At 37.6% G+C, this 24,141-nt stretch overlaps 1 protein-coding gene across 1 annotated transcript; it reads left to right on the plus strand.

Annotated features, from left to right (window-relative positions):
- The first annotated feature begins 10,613 nt into the window (after positions 1–10,613).
- On the plus strand, positions 10,614–16,995 carry LOC140880414 (diamine oxidase [copper-containing] 1, peroxisomal-like). Its single transcript, XM_073284834.1, has 12 exons — positions 10,614–11,007; positions 12,064–12,173; positions 12,296–12,598; positions 13,587–13,699; positions 13,783–14,113; positions 14,209–14,424; positions 14,525–14,761; positions 15,056–15,241; positions 15,482–15,622; positions 15,870–16,138; positions 16,494–16,575; positions 16,695–16,995. Exons 1-12 carry the CDS (start codon positions 10,815–10,817, stop codon positions 16,827–16,829), a joined length of 2,316 nt encoding a protein of 771 aa, XP_073140935.1. The 5' UTR covers positions 10,614–10,814; the 3' UTR covers positions 16,830–16,995.
- The last annotated feature ends 7,146 nt before the right edge of the window (positions 16,996–24,141 follow it).

The raw sequence follows: 24,141 nt of genomic DNA on the forward strand, positions 1-24,141 counted from the left end.
CGGAGGAAGTGCAAGTCTGTAGGCAAGATCGCCTATCTTCTCGAGAATCTCGTACGGACCGATGAATCTCGGAGATAACTTTCCTCTCTTACCGAATCTGACGGTGCCTCTGAACGGAGAAATCTTAAGGAATACACGGTCTCCCTGCTCAAAACTCAGAGGTCGACGTCTGACATTCGCATACTTTGCTTGTCTATCTTGAGCTGTCTTCATTCTGGTCTGAATGACCTTAACCTGTTCTGCCATAACTCGAAGCATATCCGGCCCCAAATCTGGTGACTCAGATAAATCATCCCAAAACAACGGAGATCGGCATTTCTTACCATATAATGCCTCAAAAGGCGCCATACCGATACTCGCTTGGAAGCTGTTGTTGTAAGAAAACTCGACAAGAGGCAAAGAATCCTGCCAACTAGTACCAAAGTCTAGCACTACCGCTCGCAGCATATCCTCCAACGTCTGGATAGTCCGCTCTGACTGTCCATCTGTCTGAGGATGATAAGTTGTACTCAGATGCAATCGAGTACCAAGTGCCCCCTGAAGACTGTGCCAGAAGTGAGAAGTGAATCTAGGATCTCTGTCTGAAACGATCGACTTCGGCATACCATGCAATCTCACAACATTGCTAACATACAACTCAGCCATCTGATCATGACGATACGTCATCCTGTACGGAATAAAACACGCAGACTTCGTCAATCGGCCGATCACTACCCAAATAGCATCGCATCCTCGAACGGATCGTGGTAGCTTCGTGACGAAATCCATAGAAATGTGATCCCATTTCCAATCAGGAACAGATATGCTGTGCAATAGACCACCTGGTCGCTTCCGCTCTGCTTTCACTTGCTGACAGTTCAAACACCGTGACACAAATCTCGCAACATCGTCCTTCATTCTCTTCCACCAGAACTGACTCTTCAGATCGTTGTACATCTTACGACCTCCAGGATGAACGCTAAACCGACTGCAATAAGCCTCTCGGAGAATACGCTGTCTCAACTCCGAAATATCAGGCACAACAATACGGTTATTCACAAACAAAACGTCATCTCTAACCTGGAATTCTGACTGATGCCCAGTTCTGACTTTCTCTACTGAAACCTGAATGCTCGGCTCAGACTTCTGTGCTTCTCTGATTGCAACAAACAACTCCGGCTCGGCTTGAATAGCAAACACTCTGATAGTCTCCCTATCTGTTTCAAACTCTAAACCAGAAGTGCAACAATCATCGACCAACTGAGAAACACCGATAGTTGAAAGAGATAAAGAACAAAGCTTTCGGCTCAAGGCATCTGCAACTGCATTCGACTTCCCTGGATAATACTTGATCTCACAGTCAAAATCCTTCAACAGATCTAACCATCTTCTCTGTCTCATATTCAGCTCTGCCTGTGAAAACAAGTACTTAAGACTCTTATGATCAGAAAAGATCTCGAAAGACTCACCATAAAGATAGTGACGCCAGATCTTCAAAGCAAATACAATCGCTGCAAGTTCAAGATCATGAACAGGATAAAGAATCTCATGCGGTTTCAGCTGCCTCGATGCATACGCTATCACATGCTTATGCTGCATAAGAACACAACCCAAACCTCGGTTAGAAGCATCACAATACACTGTGAAACCTCCAGTACCCTTCGGAATAGAAAGAATTGGAGCACTGGTCAGTCTCCTCTTCAGATCAACAAAGCTAGCCTCACAATCTGTAGTCCAGACAAAAGGCGCATTCTTCTGAGTCAGCTGGGTAATAGGCTTGGCAATAGACGAGAAACCCTCGATGAAACGACGGTAATAACCAGCTAAACCCATGAAGCTTCGGATCTCAGGTACTGATGTCGGTCTAGGTCAATTCATAACCGCTTCGATTTTTCTGGGATCGACAGAAATCCCATCTTCAGAAATAATATGACCGAGAAAGACAACTCGATCTAACCAGAATTCGCATTTCGATAGCTTGGCAAACAACTGCTCAACTCGTAAAATCTGCAAGACGATTCTCAAGTGCTTTGCATGGTCAGTACGGTTCTTCGAGTAGATAAGAATATCATCGATGAAAATAATGACGAACTCATCTAAATAACGCTGAAAGATACGGTTCATCAGACCCATAAAAACAGCTGGAGCGTTAGTCAAACCGAACGGCATGACTATAAACTCAAAGTGACCATACCTCGTTCTGAATGCGGTCTTAGGAACATCTTCCTCTCGCACTCTCAGCTGATGGTAGCCTGACCTCAGATCAATCTTAGAGTAGACAGAAGAACCCTGCAGTTGATCGAACAAGTCATCTATTCGGGGTAAAGGATATCTGTTCTTAACTGTAGCCTGATTCAATTGACGGTAGTCGATACAGAGCCGCATAGAACCATCCTTCTTCTGAACGAATAGAACAGGAGCACCCCAAGGCGATACACTAGGTCTGATGTATCCCTTGGCAATCAAATCCTCAAGCTGCTCCTTCAACTCTCTCAATTCAACAAGTGCCATACGATAAGGAGCTTTTGAAATAGGTTGAGTACCTGGCACTAAGTCAATGCTGAATTCGACTTCTCGAATGGGTGGCAATCCAGGAACATCTTCCGGAAACACATCAGCAAAATCTCTAACCACTGGTAAGTCAACCAAAGCTGGGCTAGATTTCAGTACATCAACCGCATAAACCAAAAATCCTTCTGCACCTCTCTGTAACAAACGAGTCATAGATAACACTGAAATCAAAGGAATTCTAGATCGAAAACCCTTACCAAAGAATTTCCACTCGTCTGCCATTTCAGGTCTGAACCTGACAACCTTCAGAAAACAATCAACTGTCGCCCTGTACTTGGTTAAAGCATCTATCCCGACAATACAATCAAAATCTGACAGCCCAAGTACAATACAGTCGAATTCTAACAAATTTCCCTCAAAACAAAGTTCACAGTTCCTGACTAGTCGGACAGAAACAATTCCTCCACCCAAAGGTGAAGTAACAGCTACTACAGTAGGCAACAATTCAGTTGGCAAAGCATGCAATAACACATATTTCTCAGAGATAAAGGAATGGGAAGCACCTGTATCTATCAAGACATGAGCAGAATGACCGAAAATCGAACAGTTACCTGCTATGACATCATCAGGTGCTGCCTGAGCCTGATCCTCTGTCAATGCAAAGACTCGTGCTTGCTGTCTCGGAGGCTGATTTGCACTAGAGCTACCTCCTTGTCTGTTCTGCTGTTGCTGGGGTTGGAAAGAGTGTACTGCAGACGACTGCCTCTCCGTCTGAGCTGCAGGTCTAGACGAACTCCCACTCTGAGCTCTATCTCTATTACGTTGAGGGCACACTTTAGAGAAGTGTCCCGGTTGCTGACATGTGTTACAATTGCCGAAGACTCCCACACACTGATCCGGTGAGTGTCTTCCTCCACACTTGCTGCAGTACAAGGATGATGACCCAGAACTCGGTCCTGAACCGAATTGCTTCGAACCACTGGAACTGGACGAACTGTTCCCCTATCTCTTGAACTGTTTACCTCTTGCCTTGTACTGATCCTTTCTGTTTCCCCCACTGTTTCCACCTTCATACCTCTGCTGCTGGTTCTGATGTTGAGGTGGCTGATTCTGGTACTGAGATGGTTGGTTCTGATACTGCCTCTGCTGCTGAGGTGCCCCCTGATTACCTCTTTGCCTCCACAAGCCTGCTTCTGCTCCCTTTGCGTAATTCATGGCATCCGCAAAGTTGCTAGGCCTGTTGGTGTTAACCAACGTGAAGACATCGGGGTTCAACCCTTTGATGAACTGATCTGCCTTAGCTTCTTCATCTCCGGAAATTAGCGGTGCAAAACGCAACAGATTATCGAACTTAGCCACGTACTCTTCAATGTTCAGATTCCCTTGCCTCAGATTTGCAAACTCTGCTCCCTTATCCTTACGATACGAGATAGGGAAAAACCGCTTATAAAACTCAGATTTAAAAAGAGTCCAAGTAACCTCTGTACCTCTACTCTCAATTGCTTTCTTTGTCATGATCCACCAGCTCTTAGCACCACCACGCAGCTGATGAATTACTAACCTGATTCGGCGATCATCTGTGTAGTCAATGGAATCAAACAACTGATCCATATCATCCAACCAACTCTCACAGTCAACTGGATTTTCTGAACCCATCAACAATGGCGGATTGAACGACTGAAACCTCTTCAGCAAGGTTTCCATAGGAGTCGCTGAAGCATCCAACTGATCAACCTCAGTGCTAGCTTGCTCAGTCGCAGGGATAACTGGTGGTGTGTTTCTGTTTATCACTCGACGAGGACCCATCTGATTATCAAAGGTTAGCACACGAGATATCTCAATCGCTACCATCAGTGCCCTTACAACCGCTTGGAATACCGATACCAGTCGAGAACAGAAACAGTTATATCTCAAGTAGATCATGCTTTATTAATTTAAATCACACAACCATGTAATTCAAATAATGCTCAAACAATAAAGCATGCTCGCATGGAATTAAGTACACAATTAAATAATTCAAACACATGCGAGGAGTCATTACACACAGACTCGATCTACCCCGCTCACTCTAGTTCGACCAAGAATCTTAACGCTCTGATACCACTTAATGTGAGACCTCGATTCTAAACCACTAATCTTGGATTAAACAAAAAGTAAGCGAACAAGAATCCAAGAGTAAAACAATTCAAAGTTTTTTTTTTTTTTTAAACGCCGCGCGCCCGCGCGAGGAACCAAGCTCGCGCGTGCGCGGGCTTCAACAACCGAGACCAACCAAAGGCTCGCGCCCGCGCGAGGTACCAAGCTCGCGCGCACGCGGGCAAACAATTCAGAGGCCCAACGGAGGCCTCGCGCGCGCGCGAGGAACGCCTCGCCCGCGCGCGGAAGGCCTGGGCAGAAAATGCTCAGGCTGCAGAAAATAAAGAAAGGATTCCGCGCTTGGTCCGACATGCCTTCAAATACATATGCAATAACAGGGTGAAGGGAAACATTCCATAACAAGTCATGCTTTCAGAAGGCCTAAAAACAACCAGAAGTCTAAAACGATACAACAACAACATACTTCGATTTTAGATTACAATCCGAATACAAACTAATTCGAATAACAAAACATATCAAGTTCGAGTTCTAACATGCTTCAATCTTAAACTAGATAAACATGCTAATTCGACTTCTAAACCGAGTCTCACTTCTACTACTTGCCCTCGAAGCTAACCATTCCTCTTCTGACTTGTTCCTGCCCCACCTGTTGCCAAGTACACATACAAAACAAAGCAACAGCCGGATAACCGGTGAGAACAACATTCCCAGTAAAAGCAACATAACAAGTAATACAAGTAACAAACATGCTTTCAATACAATAACGAAATCAATAACATCGTAATGAAATGCATGTCTTTAAACAGGGATATCAAATCTGATAACGAGGGATTGCTGTTGTGCCTTTGGGATCCCAAGGATAAGATCATGTAACAACTCACCGACTCTCCCAATCGAGGTGGTGCCTTGTATCTCACTCCTCTAGACTTTGAGCAACTATAATGAGTATGCTAGCACCAGACGAAACGACTACGACCTGGGCCACTCAATCATAGTTCCCAAACGTCTAAACAAAAAGGGCGGTTCTGCCCGATGAAACAAGATTGGCTCAAGATGAATGCATAACAGAAACATAAAACATAATCCTTTTAACAAAAACCAATACAATCAAACAATACACAAGTTCCTCATGCTAGTACAAGTGTAGATGCAAGTATGAGATTTCAAAAGGGAAAACTCGAGAACCACAGTCCCGAGTATGCTATCCCGCTACGATGACTGCTTTTACCTTTCAATGCAGTAGTTCCAACTCTGGATAAGCTACAAAAGAGATTGTATAAACAACTACACAATCTAACAACAACAAGGCAACGGTTCAAGGAAAACTCTTTATACCGTTCTTCGTCCAATTCTCTGAAACGATCAAACAGCTGCTAACTCTGGGCTTGACAACTCCAAACGAATCTGTTCAGATACAAGAGATAATTGATCAATAACCACGATCAACTTACAAGCCAAGTTCAAACTCAAAAACGGTTCAAAATCTCCAAAAACTCAAACCGACGGCATAACGGCTATAACTGAACAACCGGCAACGCAGACAGCAGTTCAATACTGATAACAACTCAATTCAATGCTAATACAACAACAACAAGACAAACCCAACAAATCTCAAAACCATGATCTTCGAAAATGGCTTCCAAAAATCATAACAAATCCGAACGTCGCTCTATTTCAAAACTGACAGATAATAAACGATCAGAACTCTGTAGAGAACAACATACTCGAATCTAAATCGATTCTAACAACATCAAAAAACTAGAATGTATCTGATCGTTGAAAAACTTACGGTATAACGGAGCTCTCGCTGCAGTGATCGCTAAACTGTCTTCAGAAATAATTTCTAACGGCCGGTCGAGCTCGGACGGAAATCCAAAAGCTTGAAAAGGAGATGGGGCGTTTCAATGGAGGAGGAGCCGGCTAAGGAAGGAGAAGGATGAATGAGAAAAGTCAAAAGTTGAGTAGATAATATAACAAATCCATTATTTGCGTTTTAGTCCCTGAAATTTCCAAAATTTGCAAAAAGGACCCTGATCAAAATCAAGTCGGCTCGTGAACTCTGCAATCTCCGATTAACTCAAATAAACTCATTTAAGATAAAAACGGGGCGTCACATGTTATATTCTGAGAGAGGCAGAAACTTACCTTTTTGCATGTCTCCTTGAGTTGCTTCTTTATCATCCATCTTCAGCTCTTCATTCTGTTCCTTCTTTGACGGAACATCAACTACCTTGTCCTTGACCTTCAACTCCTTCCCATTCCTTAGAGTGATTGCACTAGCATTCTCCTTTGGGTTAGGGACCGTTTGAGATGGTAAAATATTGGAATGTTGCTCTTCTAACTTGTTGATCGCAGTTGCGAGCTGTCCCATTTGGGTGTTCAAGTTTTGGATACTTGCTAGAGTTTCCTGTTGAAAATTCAGAGTATTAGTTGCAATATCCTTAACTATATTTTCTAGAAACTCACCAGGCGCTGGAATTTGAGGATGCTGCGGTTGTGGAGGTTACAGTGGCATGTAAGCTTGATTATTTGATTGTGCATGAGGTCCATCTTGATTCACCGGAGGGTTTTTATATCTAAGATTTGGATGATCCTTCCAACCTGGATTGTATGTGTTGGAATAAGGATCATACTTCCGCTGTGGTGGTCCAGGAAATCCTTCAGCTGCGTTTACTTGTTTGACCGATTCCTCTTGAAATGTGGAACACATGTCAGTTGCATGTCCCACTGCAGCGCATATTCCACATGCCTTTGCAGTCTGTCCATTCCCTTCAGCCATTTGAAGCACAAGAGACGTCAGTTCAATCAGTTGTTGTTCAAGGGAAGAAAAATTTACCTCATTACTCCTTTTGGGTGCATGATCACTTCTGTTAGTGCCAAATTGCTGAGAATTGACAGCCATATTCTCGATTAAGTTCCTTGCTTCTCATGGAGTTTTGTCCACAAAAACTCCTCCACTGGCCGCATCCACCATGCTCCTGTCATGAAGCAACAAACCTTTATAGAAATATTGAATTAAAATATTTTCGCTTATCTGATGTTGCGGACAGCCAGAACAAAGTTTGTTGAATCGCTCCAAATACTCATGAAATGATTCTCCCATATGTTGCTTGATGCCGTAGATTTCCTTCTTGATGCTTGCTGCTCTCGAAGCTGGGAAGCACTTTTCCAAAAAGATCCTCTTCATCTGTGTCCAGGTTGTGATAGATCCGAGAGGTAGATGGTATAGCCAATCCTTTGCAGCATTCTTCAAAGAAAAAGAAAAAGCTCTCAGTTGAATATGCTCCTCTGTTACCCCATGAGATTTCATACTCGTGCAAACCACGTGGAACTCCATCAGATGTTTGTGCGGATCCTCACCTGAATGACCATGAAAAGAAGGCAACAAGTATATTAACCCAAATTTTAACTCAAAAGTAGCATTAGATTCTAGAGTAGGAAAAGTAATGCATAAGGGATGCTGATTCAGGTCTCCTTCGAGCTTCCCTCTTTCTTCGGTGGAATGTTATCTCTATCTCCGAATCGTAGGAAAATTCTTTCTCAGAAGATTCACCTGAAATAATTAACCACCGGAGAAGTAGTAGAAGAAAAAAAGAAAAAAAATTAGAATAAAACAAAATAACCAGAACACAAATAAAGTAAACACCGTCCCCGGAAGTGGCGCCAAAATTTGGTAACGCTAGCTGTATCACGCCCAAATTAACCCAACTCAAATTAACTAAATAAACATGTAGTGGCGAGAGTAGGGATCGTTCCCACGAGAAAAGTAAAATTATTTGTGTTCTTAAAATTACTGAAAATAAATAAAAAGGGGTTTGAGATTTTTGAATTAACTGCCAATAAATAAAAAAAACTAATCAAAATGAATTTTACCAACTAGCATGCAAGATGAAAATTTTAACAAAGAAATCAATTAAAACAAGTCTTGGTATCGATCGACTACACCCTTGAAGTTATTCACTCGATCATCGATTCTCTAAAAATAATTAATTCTCATTGAATATTCATCATTGAAAATTTAATTCCCATCTCATCTTAATTTTAGTTAATTAGACACAAGCATTCTAAATTAACCCTTACCAATAAATCAATCAAGATACAAGCGATCAAGATTTAAATCTAAGGCAGCATTCAAACTAGTGAAACTGATGAAGCTAAACAATACAAACACAAGCAGTTGTATTTAATCTAGTCAATTGTTGTTCCTACGAATTAATAAATTCACAAGCGAAAATCATTAATCATAGTTGCTTCACAAATTAGAGGGATCAAACAATTACGGATTTGATATCTATTTAGTTATAGATTGTATGATAAAATCATAGAGTGATCAAGCCAATAATCTGACATACAAGCATAAAATAAATCTCAAACAACTTTTGATATTCAAATATAAATTAAACAATGAAAATTAAAATCTCACGAATAAAATAAACTTCAAAGAGTTTTGTCTTCCTCAACTAAGTACTAGAACTTAGCCACAAATATTCATCAAATCTCTAGAGAAAAATTCAAAAGAAAAAAAAATAAATCTAAGAAAATTAAGAAGATATACCTAGCCGCCAAGAGTTCTTAGTGTTCAGTCGTCCAAGTCTGATTACAAGATACCTAAAATTCTAGATAAATCTCTTAAATAAAGATTAGAATCCTCCAAAGACAAATTTCCTTTTCAGATAAAATTTTTCGAAAATTGCGTCTCGCTCGATCGGTGAAAAGATGCAGATCGAGCGAGACATTCTCTGATCAACATCTTCTTCTTTCTCTTGCGCCCACTCGATCGATGAAAACTTGCAGATCGAGCGGGACATACACTGCCTCGCATTCACTTCCTCTCGCTTCACCTCGCTCGATCGGTGCAAAACTTGCAGATCGAGCGAGAATAGTTCTGATTAAATCTTTTTCATAAAATGCCATTTCCTACCAAGAACCTGGGAATATGTTTTGTAGATATGATGCATGACAAATGAACAAAAACTTAAATAAAAGCACATGGATGCATGTAAAACAACAGTAAAATAACATTAAAATATGCAACTAAAACACAACTATCAGGGTTGGTCATGTTGCTCCCACCCTCAGGTCCCTACCGCTCGTGCACATCCCTCGATTTAACCCCACATGAGCCAATAGACCTCTGACTTATATGGGATGAGGTCCCCTTCGAGGTCAACCTTTTTCAGTGAAAAGAGTCTATCTATATCTTCATTGAAAAGTAATATTTTTGACATAAAAATAATAATTTCTCGTGAGTTCGGCTCAAATGGAGATCTATCTCAAAAAATTTGACATGTCAGTTCTTGTGTAGGGAAAAATCCACAACTTGAGTATTTCTCCATAATATTTAACCTTTGGATATTCATGTTTGTGGAATAATATAGACAAGTGTCCTCTTGCATGCGTTGTGTGTTTATATTATTGATATAATTATTTAAAAATTATAAATTTTGTTATTTTTCAAATCAATAAATTTTAATACTATTGTTATTAGGAATAAAATAGTTATTTTAAAACCTCATACTTTATAATAGAGCACATATTGATTATAATTATAAAACCCATCCATGTTAGTGCTAGTGGTAATTCAGATGCATCCGCAAGGAATATTTGTGTGGCCTATATATCACTATCATGCGCAAATGCAAGTATACGTTCCCTTCATGATAATAAATATAAAACATTATTTGCAACTTGACACTTATTTTATTAAAATAAAAATAAAATCTTTTGTCAATTTAGAACAATTAAGTGTGTGCTCAAATAAATCACCTCTAGTCGTTATCGGAATTTTGAGTATCTACACTTAAAGATAATGTTTGATAAAGTTTCAAAGAATCAATTTTCATTTTGAGATATTTTGTAAAAACTCTCCCAAATACTACCTAAAAATTTGATCATCGTGCGAAAAAAGGGTTTCAATACAAAACGTGAAAAACTTAGGGGGCATTGTGGAATTTAAATGCTCGTTCGGCTCACCAACTCCGCACTTTGTTTTTAAATTACCTAACCCGTTTCCCACCATTAATTAAAATTTACAAAAAAAAAAAATTACAAAAATACAAAATAAATACAAAGGAAATGATGAGTTCAAAACTGTTGCTCAAGTTCAGTTCATAGTCTACACACACCAATTTGTATTTGTTGTTGTTGTTGGTTTGAAGATTTTGAGTGATTTGCTGTATGTCAGTAGATTGCTACGGTGTATCAGGGGAGATTGCGAACCAGTTACAATGGCCACAGCTTCGAAAAAGACGACGTCCGCTTCTTCCACGGCCACCGCCGCAGGCGGATCGGAGGCCGCCGTCATCCGCCGCGAGGCGGCGTCTAGTACGGCCGTGGTCGCTGATTGGGCAGAAGATCAGCAGAGAAAGAATATAGCGTCCTTGATCAGAACTGAGCCGTCTTCTAATGCCACCAACAAAGGTTGTTCCTTCTTTTTTCCCCCCCTTATTCCTTGTTTTTTCTTATGCATTTGCTATGCTTCTTGTGTGCATGAGCTATGAATTAGTTTAAGATCTTGATTTTTTTTTTTATATCTAACTCGAATGCTTGCTCACACTGTCCCCATTTTCTCTACCGCTAATTGTTTATCTCTATGGATTACCGACAATTTCATTCGTTCTTTTTCCTTGTCTTTTTTGTTGCTGATATTTGAATTTGGCTTACATGTGCGAGGTACAATGTCAAGTTGATTTTATTTGTACTTGTGAGTATCTGCAGACTGCAGTTAAAACACTAACTTTTAGATTTTAAGGGAACATGGCTAGATGAGCGTAGCTTTTTATTGATTACTGTTGTTCGGGTACTTGCTAGGTGGTCCATTGAACAACTGATCTGTTTGAAAATTTTAAAGCAATAACACTTTAAATATGGAAGTTGTTAAATGCCTTGAGACATGCTTTTAGGCAATCCGCTACTAGACATCAATGTAGTGACATTGTGTTTGATCATTGGTGGATAGCTTTAAGGCACCAACTCTGTCACCTCCTATAGATTGTTGGTTCTCAAGATTCCATTACAGTTTGATTTTTTCTAGTTCAAGATATTCTGCAAACATGCATGACATGTTTGCTACACAAAAATCATAGTGCTTTGATGCTGAAGGAGCTCAATCTCCTATTGTTTCCTCCCTTTCTTTCGATGGTCACTTTTATTACAACTATATCAGCATTCATTTTGTAAAACCAGAATCGCTTTAGTTGGCATATGAAACCATGGATGCACAAGTTGATGCATTTTACAAGTAAGCTGTAGTAAAAATCCTTTTGTAGATTTGAATTTTCATTTGGTACAACAATAGATGTTTAATCTATGGGCAGAGAATTTTTCAAGACTTATCGCCATATGAATACTAGTTTAGTTCAGTGGCTTGAAGAACACGATAGTTGTTTAATCTATGTTGAAATGTTTTTTACTTATTTGCATAGAGGATTTTTTTGTTGATTGATGGTTTGTTTTAATTGGCATACGGTTATACAGGGATTCAGACACTCACAAGGGCCCAAACCAAACATCCTTTGGAACCTTTATCTCCTGCTGAAATCTCTGTGGCAGTAGCTACTGTCAGAGCAGCTGGAGCCACTCCTGAGGTTTAAACTCACTGTTAACTCTTTCCTCTGACTCGTGCTATGAATCATGATGCAATTGCAGTCACTATAACTCGTGGGGCACTATTTGTTGACATTATCACTTGCTTTGTATCTTGCTCCAGGTCAGAGATAGCATGAGATTTATTGAAGTTGTTTTGTTGGAACCAGATAAACATACAGTGGCACTGGCAGATGCTTATTTTTTCCCCCCTTTTCAGCCATCGTTGTTGCCCAGAACCAAAGGAGGCCATGTTCATACCAAGCTCCCACCAAGACAAGCCAGACTAGTTGTTTACAGTAAAAAGTCTAATGAGACTAGTGTATGGATTGTTGAGCTGGTTGAAGTTCATGCAACAACTCGAGGTAGACATCATAGGGGAAAAGTAATTTCCTCTACTGTTATTCCTGATGTTCAGCCACCTTTGGTATGTCACCCTGGCTGATAATTTTGTTACTTAATTGTGCTTGTTATTTGGTCTTATGCAGTGTTTTGGATTTCATAAGTGCATGCTTGACAAATATGAAATTTTACTAACCCCATCAATCTTGCTGTACAACTGGTCAGAAACAAGTGTAGTCGGTTAGTTCTGAATGTTTTATATTGTATGTGCTATAAGTTATAACTAACTGGTCAACTACAAGTGACACACCTTTTGAATATCTCAATGTAATCCAAGTGCTTTTCTCTTTATTGGGTTTATCATTATGGATTTTTAGATATGCCTTTGCTTTGTCTGCTGCTTCCCATATATCACGACAGTAATTTTTTCAATATTTTCACTTCCTGCATCCTGCTTCAAATGCCATGAAATTATCATTTATTTTTAGTCATGGCTAGAACACACGGGCAAACACTAGAATTTTTCATATATGTAGACTGTAGTTAGCATGTGCAGGTCTTTGTCTTTCTGGCTAACTGTTTGTACTGCTAATTATGCTGATGCATGGGTGCCACCACACCAGCTTGATTCATATGTTTGGCTTGTAGTTTCTGTTATAATCTTTATCTACTTAAACAGCTTTAGAGTATACATCTATTGATATGGTTCCTTGTAGTTTCTACTGGGGTTTCCGCTGAAGTGGGATCAAGACTGATAAAAATAATATTTCTATGCTGTCATGTTCCAGTTTCTGTCCAACCTGGTCATAAAGTTTTGATATTGACTCTTTGGTAAATATGATGAAAGGACAATATTTGAAGTTGATATAGTACCAGGAGATCTGAAGCACTCTGTAAATGTTCTTGGTATCATAAGCTGATGCTCTGGTTAATTGCTTGGATTTGTGCTTTTTAATTTTCTCGTCTGAGTGGGTTGCCATCAGCCTAACATGTTTTCAATCATGAATGCGGCATCTGTAGTCTGTGATTCATGAATTAAATCTCTAATTTATTTGATCTTTTCTCAATTGTAGGATGCTGCAGAATATGCTGAATGTGAAGCTGTTGTCAAAGATTACCCTCCATTTATTGAGGCAATGAAGAAAAGGGGTATTGATGACATGGATCTAGTCATGGTTGATAATTGGTTGGGAAGATATAAGTAAAACATTCTTTGGCATTAAATACATCTATGCTAGCAGTTTTATTTGTGCTCAAAACATATTTCAGGTGTACTGGCTACTACGGTGAAGCTGATGCTCCTAGTCGTAGACTTGCAAAGCCACTTATATATTGCCGGACAGAGAGCGATTGCCCGATGGAAAATGGATATGCTCGGCCAGTTGAAGGAATTCATGTGTGTGTTGATATGCAAAATATGGTTGTGATAGAGTTTGAAGATCGTAAGCTTGTTCCCTTGCCTCTCCCTGATACACTCAGGAACTTCACTCCTGGTGAAACAAGAGGAGGGGTAGATAGAAGTGATGTTAAGCCCCTTCAAATTGTTCAGCCTGAAGGGCCAAGCTTTAGAATTAGGGGACATTATGTGGAGTGGCAGAAGGTATTTACTGTCCTTCTGTCTGTCTTAGACTCAGTTATTCTAATGATCCTCACATGTAACCTAGGCATGATTATTGTTGAAATTCTGATTGGCAGTGGAATTTCCGTGTTGGTTTCACTCCAAGAGAGGGTTTGGTTATTTATTCTGTTGCCTACGTTGATGGTGGCCGGGGTCGTAGACCTATAGCTCACAGGTTAAGCTTTGTGGAGATGGTTGTGCCCTATGGGGATCCCAATGATCCACATTACAGAAAAAATGCATTTGATGGCGGGGAAGATGGGCTTGGGAAGAATGCTCATTCTCTAAAGAAGGTTTTCCCCTCCTTTTCCAAGATTGATCTACTTGTTTTTTTTAAAAGTTTATTTTAAATTTTTTTCACATTAACCTCGGAATGAACTGCCTCCGTTTCAGGGATGTGATTGCTTGGGATATATAAAATATTTTGACGCTCATTTCACGAATTTTACTGGAGGTGTTGAAACAACTGAAAACTGTGTATGTTTGCATGAAGAAGATCAAGGAATTTTATGGAAGCATCAAGATTGGAGAACTGGGCTTGCAGAGGTTCGAAGATCAAGGCGTCTCACAGTTTCTTTCATGTGCACGGTTGCTAATTATGAATATGGATTTTACTGGCACTTTTATCAGGCAAGTGATCACATGCATCATGAAGTTTACTTGGTTTGTGAGATGGCCGAAGAAACAAGGTGGAATGTCTCACTTTCAAGTTTATGACATGGTACCATATAAACCTGGTTTGGTTGTTACTGGAACTGGTGTTGAATTTTAAAGCTTGTTTCAATGTAGCGAATTTAATAAACACAGTTCAGTTAGTCCTCTTCAAACGATCTTTATGTTATTGTTGTAACCTGCATACCCAATCAAAGGAGCTTGATTTTGGAATCCTGCAGTTGAGACAATATTTCAAATTACTGATTGCAGGATGGGAAAATCGAAGCAGAAGTTAAACTTACTGGAATTCTTAGTTTAGGAGCGTTGCAACCTGGAGAGTTCAGAAAATATGGCACAACAATTGCACCAGGGTTATATGCCCCTGTTCATCAACACTTTTTTGTTGCTCGTATGGATATGGCAGTTGACTGTAGACCTGGAGAAAAGCAGAATCAGGTAGTTAATCTTAAGTTTGCAATTTTTTTAACTTCCTCGTAATGAAATTTATCTGCATTGTTCTCCTTGTCTCATTGGTGCTTAGCCCCCTAGAACTGGACACCTCCTTTAGCATTGAAATCCTATTGTAAATTTTATACTGGCAGCATATTCATGATAGGAATTGAGATACCCTATTTCAAGGCCAAATAATTGATCTTTATTTATTTTTATTTTGTTGATATCCCTGTTTTTCTTTAGGTTGTTGAAGTGAATGTCAGAGTTGAAGAGCCTGGAAAGGATAATGTTCACAATAATGCTTTCTATGCCGAGGAAACTTTACTAAGATCTGAATTAGAGGCCATGCGCGAGTGTGATCCATTGTCCGCCCGTCATTGGATTGTAAGCACTCTTATCCTGCTCCTTTATTTGAACACTTTTAGTACTAATCTATACCTCTTTCTCTGTTGTAATCAAATTTGGTCCATCTTACATTATTTTTGCGGAAACTTTCTACTCAAATTGATTGATTTCTCTTTATTGCAAGGCTGAAGCTTTAGCCTTCCCAGATAAATGTTTTAAATTTATAATTTTTGTCTACAAGGAGTAAATCGTAATTTATTGGTCTGCAAACCTTTTAACATTGCAGGTTAGGAACACAAGAGCTGTCAATCGGAATGGACAGCTTACAGGCTACAAATTGGTACCTGGTTCAAATTGTTTGCCTTTGGCTGGTACTGAAGCTATGTTCCTCAGAAGAGCTGCATTTTTGAAGCATCACCTATGGGTTACACCATATGCACGTGGTGAAGATTTTCCTGGAGGAGAATTTCCTAACCAGAATCCGCGTGTTGGAGAGGGATTAGCCTCTTGGGTGAAACAAAACCGGTCTCTGGAAGAAACGGATATTGTTCTGTGGTTAGTTGTCATTATGACTTTGAATTTTTCATTGTTTTAATGTGACAAGACTCCTTAATGATTCAATGTATTTTTGCAGAAACATTGCTACGAAGCCTTTGAATCAGCTTTCTTTTACTCACATTACTGCCGTGAAAATTGTAGCTTCCACCTGTGAATGATAGCTTTGTACAGTGCTAAATTTTAAACCTGATCTTCACCCTGCTAAGCTTAAACCATTTTATCATGGAACCGTCATACTTTTTTAAGAATTTCAACTTTTGTATCCGATAAGTGGTCATTAGTTGACATTATTACAGATTTATTATGATCGAGTTTGATATTTCCCCTATTTTCATGTACTTTGAGAATACAGGTATGTTTTTGGAATCACGCATGTTCCTCGATTGGAAGACTGGCCTGTTATGCCTGTAGAACACATTGGTTTTGTACTTCAGGTATGCTTACAGCTTAATATTTGCAAGTTGGCTGCAATACTTTTTTACTTCATGGTATCTACTCTCTCTCTTTTTTTTTTCTCGACATTTTCTGATAACATAGTCGCTAATGGATGCAGCCACATGGATTCTTCAACACCTCTCCTGCAATTGATGTACCTCCCAGTTCTTGTGATATGGATGTGAAAGAGAATGAGGTGAAAGAAAATGGTATTCCCAAGTCAATATCATCAGGTCTAATTTCAAAGCTCTGAGGTGATATGAACAATTCTCAATTGCTTTAATCTGGATTCAGCTGATGATCTTTTGTTGTAAAATTCAAGTTTCTCATGAATTTGTTTATTGAGAATGTTAAAAAGGACAAATAGGAGATCAAAATGTACTTGGAGCAGAAGATATGAAATAAAACCTTTGTGTGTCTGTATAATGGATCTAAAGTAGTGTTTGGGAGACTTCTCATCTTTTCCTTAACAAAATTTCAAAAATTTGGAAAATTTTGTTTTAAGAAAAAGTTGAGAAGTACTTCCTAAAAGTTCTTCCAAACACTATCTAATTTTGGTTGAGCAGCTTTATGCAGCCATTAATGGGACTTGTTTGCTAGGCTAGATATGTGATGGATTGTATGTCATGTGAATTGAGGTCAAGTACTCCACAGTATGAAGGTTTTAAGTATCTATATAGCCTTCACATTCGCTAAAAATAGTTTATTCTATCGCGCATTAAATGCGTTCTCATGACCTTGGCGGAATTTTATGCTACCCTCACCTCAAAGCAATACTTTAATGGTACATCTAAAGATGAATAATTTTTCTCACACGTGGAGTTCATTGAAAAAATGTGTACTTTACATAAATTGATAAATACTTCATCCGTACCAATTATATAGTCCTATTTTTTCACATAGATTAAGAAAAATCATTGAAAAAACAAATTTTGTACAAACTTCTTATTTTATCCCTATTTAATGTATTCAAAAAATGATTGCACAATTTTCAAGGTGTAGTTAATTGGGTATATTAGTAAAAGAGTGTAAAAAAATATGACTAAACATGATATATGCCTATATATTTAGAACAAACAAAAAAGAAAACGTGACTTATATAATTGAGACGGAAAGAGTATTCACCATTGAATACATCATTTTAAAGATAATATCTTTAGGATAACATCTATCTCCAGTGAATGAAAATTATATTTGAGAGTTGTGCAAATTAGCTAATGATAGATCTAATGTTTTATGATATGAACCATTGGATGCATGATTTGGGTATTACCCTTAGTGTAGGATCTGATTAGAGCATCCACATTTCTTTCTCATTATAACACTCACCACCTCATCAAAAAGCACGATACTCATTATAACAACATATCTCTTTCACCCACATTCATTTTAACATTACACTAATTATTTATAGGTCCCACAGTCCACTCAATCATTTTAAAAAAATTTCATATTAAATAAATACATTTTAAATATGTTTTACGATATTTAAATTATTATTATAATTTTAAAAAATAATCTTACTTTTTAATAAAATAATTTTATTTATTTTAGAAAATAATATTAATATTTATTTAATATATTTATTAAATAAAATAGATGTTTGAAAGAAATACCACAACAGAAAAAATATTTAAACAAGACTTGGGCACGCCTTGTCTAAATATTTCTTCTGTTGTTATCTTTTCCCTTGAAGAGAATCTGAAGCAGTCAAACCAGAAGAAGATTTGAGATAATACGTGGGTGCGCCTTATGAAATTAAAAATAACATGAAATTTTAATTCACGGATTGTTGTTGTATTGCCCCCAGATATGCTCAACTAAGTCGGTGCGAAGTTGGTGATGAACTTAAGTGTCACGTAGCTCAGAATTTGTCCGAAGATAATCCTGAAATCCTCGATTTGAGCCATGGATAGGTTGTGCGGGTTAGCCACTTCATCATTGTACCAATTTGTAACGTGACATCCCTCATCCTCAATAATCATGTTATGCAAAATAATGCATGATAATATGATTTGTTTTAACTTTTTCCTATAACAATAACGAGCTGGACCTCTGACAATCACCCATCGAGATTGGAGCACCCTAAATGTCCATTCGACATCTTTTCTTGCAGACTCATCTTTCCTTAAACAACTTTTTCTTGGGATCCACTGGGCAAGGAAAGGCCTTAACGAAAGTAGCCCATTCGGGATATATTCCATCTGTTAGATAATAACCCTTCGTATATTAAATGTTGTTCACCGTGAAATTAATCTCCGACGCATTTTCTTTCAAAAAGTTATTGAATATTGAAGATTCGTATAACACGTTAATATCATTACGTTAACCGGCGACTCCAAAGAATGCATGCCATATCCACAAGTCAATAGACGCGACCGCTTCAAGCATGATTGTTGGTGACTCATGTCCTCTTGTAAATTGATATTTTCAAGCAACTGGATAATTTTTTCATTTCCAGTTCATACAATCAAGGCTACCCAACATGTCAGAGAAGCCATGTCTCTCATCATGCATTTGAAGAAGACGTTGAACATCATTAGCATTTTGCCTTATCAAGTACCTATCGCCAAATATTTCAACCACGTATTCACAGAACTTGAAAAGACACTTGATGGCAGTTGATTCACTCATACGTAGGTACTCGTCAAGATGATCGGCGGGGACTCCATAATCCAATTGACGAATCGCAGCCGTGCATTTTTTTAGTGGTGACAACCCTTTTCTTCGCACAGCATCGTCCCTTTGTTGAAAAAACGCTGAATGATTCTCTAGTGCATTCACTATGCGGAGGAATAACTCTATTTGCATTCGAAATTGTCTTCAAAATATTTCATCGTGATACACCGGGTTTGTAGAGAAATAATCATTGACGAGCTTTTCATGCCCGACTTTACGATTTCTTTGGATGAACCTTCTTCTTCAGCGTGTTTTGTTACTCCTTTGATATGCTTCCATAAGTTGTCAGTGGTGTTGAAGTACCAATAACATCAGTTCTTCACCCGGATAATAAGCTTGCTAATCGATTTTAACTTGGACTTCGTTTTCATTTGTCGAGCTGGAACTTGAGCTAGAGCTGCCGGAAGAATGAGACATTTTTTGAGGAAACATGTTTTAGAATATATGTTTGAGAAATGGTATGTTAGTCGAATGAACCTCTCGAATCACAATGTGTCTATATATATTGTTCTTCTCATGCAATGGCTAGTTTCCAACGATTACTTTATAATGGCTATTTTTCAATGATTATAATAATTGAAAATCACATTAATCGAAATGAGAAATACAATAATTGAAATCACATTAATCGAAATAAAATATAATAATTAAAAAGTACATAACAACAAATAAAATAATAATAGCAATTGAACGTTGAGTACACATTTTAGATATTCCATCTCGACCTGATATCTTGGCAGAGGCATTCATGTACGATAAACTACTCTTTTGTCATCTTTGAGGTGTCTTTGTTCAAGATTTTGTACTCCTTCAACTTCAAGCAACGATTCTTAGCTTCAGATTTGGACAAAGTAGCTTTTTCCTTAATCTTCTCAACTTCGAGTTGTTTTTGTTTCAGAACGACTTCGCAGTTCTTTACGCTTGTGTACTCAGTGAACTTTGCAAAAATATTGTCGTAGTTTACTTTCAGAGCCTCCATGGTCGATTTTACTTTGTATTTTTCCTTTTCTTTTGCTGCCTTTTGATACTCACATCTTGGTTGGAGGAGAGGTTGCTTGCTCCCGACTCTGAGATCCTTGTCTTCTTTGTGGCCACAAAGTGATCAACAGACTGTGGAGTAAATATTGAACGGTCTTTGACAATTCTCCACAAATGCTCGAGATTGAATGCAATGCCATTATTTTCGTCGCGATATTTTTCGTACGCAAACCTCGATATATCTTCGTCACTATGACCTCTTTGATATGAACTATAAACACTATTGTAATTTGCTTTGAATCGATATACCTTCTTTTGGATTGTGTTGTGCCAATGTGACCGTATAACATTTGCACTTCTGGTGTTTGAACTTGGGCGGACGATTCTCATTGTGGTAGCATGAAATACATCTCCAAAAAGCATCCGCCTTCTGATCATTGCCGATGATTGGATAATCGCTAATAGTGACAAAAATCCTCGCTAAGACCTCGTCTTTAACCTTTGTCCAACTTGACCGCTTTCTCGTACCCTCAGCATTTGAAACCGCTTTTTCTAAATTGACCACCTCAATTGAGGATTCACAGTCGGAAAGTTGAGTCTCCGGTACTTAAGTCGGAGTTGCAGGTTCATTTGACATCGGAGATGTAAAAGGCATACCAGTTGTGTGCGGTGTACCATATCCATGAAAAACCGACGGAGTGAAATAGAGATGACTCATGTTTTGCCAATATTCAGCTGAAAGTGGTTGATATGGACCTCGGGGGAAATAATTCAGATGATTCATAGAATTTTCAAAACCATGGAAATTTTGATGATTTTGTGGAGAAAACTAGATATTTGGAATTGGAGGTGGATATTGATAATTTGGTGGAATTTGTGAATTTTAGGAAGATGAATATTCTTTTGGGGTGTTTTTAGAATTCAAGAAATTGGTAAAAAAATGCCCTATTATTTTCATCCATTTCGGATAGAAAATATGAAGGTAGAAACAAAAAAAATATGGTGAGAGTAGTAGAGAGTAGAATTGGAGAGAATTGTGTTGGAATGAAACAATGTGTACACATTGTTTCATTCCAACACAATTCTCTCCAATTCTACTCATTTTTGGGTATTTATAGATGGAATTCCGAATTAGCCGTTACAAATTTTTTGGATTTTTTTTAATTAATTCAAATTTAATTATTAAATTTGAAAATAAAATTTTTTTCAAAAAAATTTAGCCGTTTTAAAGAAAGAAATAAAAAAAGAAAAAAAAAAGTACAGCAATCTGCGGCGCGTGCCAGCATACGCCATAACAAAATTTATAAAAAAAAAAAAGGAGGAGAGAGAGATAACGCGTTATCCTCTCTCTCCTGTGAGTGGGCATTATTATGCCCACTCTCAATAGGAGAAGGTGTTAAATGGGCATTATAATGCTAATTTAATAACCCATTGTGGGTGCTCTTAACCATGGTAATATGTTGTAACATGTGACATTAATTGATTCATCCCGATATATGTTTGATGAACTTCATTTTAGTAATTAGTTATGTGGCGTGGTTGATATATGGGTTAATTGGGCTAAAATCCATTTCCCACATCTTTTATAAAGATTCAGTCTCCATAAAAAAAATTTTGTTCTGCACTCCCTGACAGCCACTTTTTGTTTGTTTCAACTTCCTTGCATGTTTAAATTACTCTTATACCCTTTCATATTTTTTAAATCCCTAAACTACTCATAACTCATATATTATTATAATATTATAATTCTTCCTCTTCCATGGTTCAACTAAATCGATGGAAAAAAAATATATGGTGAAACATCGAAGAATGTTGGGCTATTCAATTATCAAGAGCAAGAATTCGACTGTGTGTAACTCGTAAATATAAGAATATTGCATATACTGTAAAAGAAAAGAATATTATGAATTGAAATTCTAGATTCTGCTTTAGAATATTATGGATTTTGTTTGATTGTTTAGAGATATTGTAAAAAAAAAAAATATTTTCTAGAATCCATTAATTAATACAAATAGATAGATTTATTGCTAAACGATTTGCCTTTGTCTTGAGCAATATCAAATGAGTTGGGATAATGAAATTTTTTATTTCATATTGGAGTTCAATCCTATTCAGCTTCTGCATTTTTAAGATCTGCTTTGTTTTCTAACTAACTTGAATTATGATTTTATATTGCAATTGTAGGCAAGATTGGCAATTCACACACACAAGAATTCTTAAGAAAATTAGCCATATATGAATTAAATGATAAACATTTGAGGCGAGTGGATTATTTTTATTTTCTTGCTTTATTATTCGTCTCGTGTGTCGTTCAGTTGAGTTTTGATTTAAGTTTTGTTTAGTTTTGCACGGAGACTAGCAAATATTTAAGTTTGGAGGAATTTGATAAGTGCATTTTATGCACTTAATTTGTTTATTATTTTAATTGCAAATTGATTTTTTCGAGCAGATTTATGCGTTTTAGTTGTCGTTTGTGTGCATATAGGAATATTTACAAGTTGGTGAAAAATGAGAAGAAAAAGGAGAATAATGATTTTTGTATTGAGTTGGAGTAGAAAGACCATGAAGAACATGATAGAAAAGAAGATGGACTGAAAGAAGGAAGAAAAACAAGTGAAGAAACTCGAATGCCATGCACGCCCGCACAATACCCTAGGCGCGCCCGCGCCAGTTGAGCAATGTTGAAAAATAAAAAGTCGAGAGACATGTGCGCCTGCGCCATCGCGACATCAGATTTCGTAATTATATATTTCGGGAAGGAAACTTTTGGATCTTCTTGGGCTTTTGTATATTGAATTGAAGACACATATAAAAGGACTGTTTTATGCAAACAAAAGTAAAGGAGACGCACATATTTTTAGAGAGAAATCACACGCATAAACTTGAAGTTTTTGGAAGAGAAATCGGTGAACTAGTTGAAGAATTACAAAGGAACGAAGACGAAGATAGATAGACCAAACACGACGTCGAATATTCAGATTTGTTATCTTTCTTTTGAACTCTTTACTATTGATTTGATGTTTAGAATTGAAAACATGATTTGTTTTTATCAGAATTTGAGTATGAACTAAATTTTCTTAGTCTAGAGGTTGACGTAGACTGGTGTAGACACTTCTATGACTTTTGATTTTTATTGGATTGAATTCTATTAGATTAATTATTTTTTCTAGTATTGATTATTTTTTCAATTTATTGACCATAATTTTTTCTGTTATATTTATTTGAAATTGTTACTCGGGAGAGAAAATTTTGAATAGGACAATAGAAATTACACTGTTAATTGTTTATATAGCTCGGGAGAGTGTATAACGATAAAAGAGCTTTTTGAAAGAACATAGTTTTCATATATCATTAAACCTAGATTTTTAATAGGGATATTGAAATCGAATGTTAATCGATACACTCTATTTGTTGCTCGTGAGAGGGAAATAGAAAAATCTAAGTGTTCTTGGCTATTAATTGAACAGAATTCATGAGAATAATTTAATTAGAAGTAGTTGTTGTCGAAACCAGGGGAAATCAAAACCTCTAGACCATTTTCTCTCATTAATTTAATATCTGAATTTGAGTGCTTGGCTTGCTAAAATTTATTATTTATTTAAGTTTGAAATCCAAAACTCTTTATTTAATTTTCTAGATAAATTTTGGACTATTCTAATTACAAGTACTAAATAATTTTCACTTTACTCCTCGTGGGATCGACAATTTACTTATTCTTTATTAAAACTTGGCACCTTGTACTTGCGGGCACAAAATTACGCAATAAGTTTTTGGCACCATTGCCGGGGAGTAATTTGTTGATTTATTTTTATTCAATTAGTCTAGATTTTAATTTAGAGTTTTCTTTATTTTATTTTTAGTACTGATTGATTTTTAATTATTCTTACGTGCAGTGTATGCGAAGATCT

This window comes from Henckelia pumila, chromosome 2, assembly GCF_033568475.1.
Source record: "Henckelia pumila isolate YLH828 chromosome 2, ASM3356847v2, whole genome shotgun sequence".
Taxonomy (NCBI): domain Eukaryota; kingdom Viridiplantae; phylum Streptophyta; class Magnoliopsida; order Lamiales; family Gesneriaceae; genus Henckelia; species Henckelia pumila.

Bases quoted from the DNA above. Each gene is read 5' to 3' on its own strand.
- LOC140880414 (XM_073284834.1), top strand. From the start codon at position 10,815: ATGGCCACAGCTTCGAAAAAGACGACGTCCGCTTCTTCCACGGCCACC. The intron at 11,008-12,063 runs GTTGTTCCTTCT...ACGGTTATACAG, and splicing joins TTCTAATGCCACCAACAAAG to GGATTCAGACACTCACAAGG. The intron at 14,114-14,208 runs GTATTTACTGTC...TCTGATTGGCAG, and splicing joins ATTATGTGGAGTGGCAGAAG to TGGAATTTCCGTGTTGGTTT.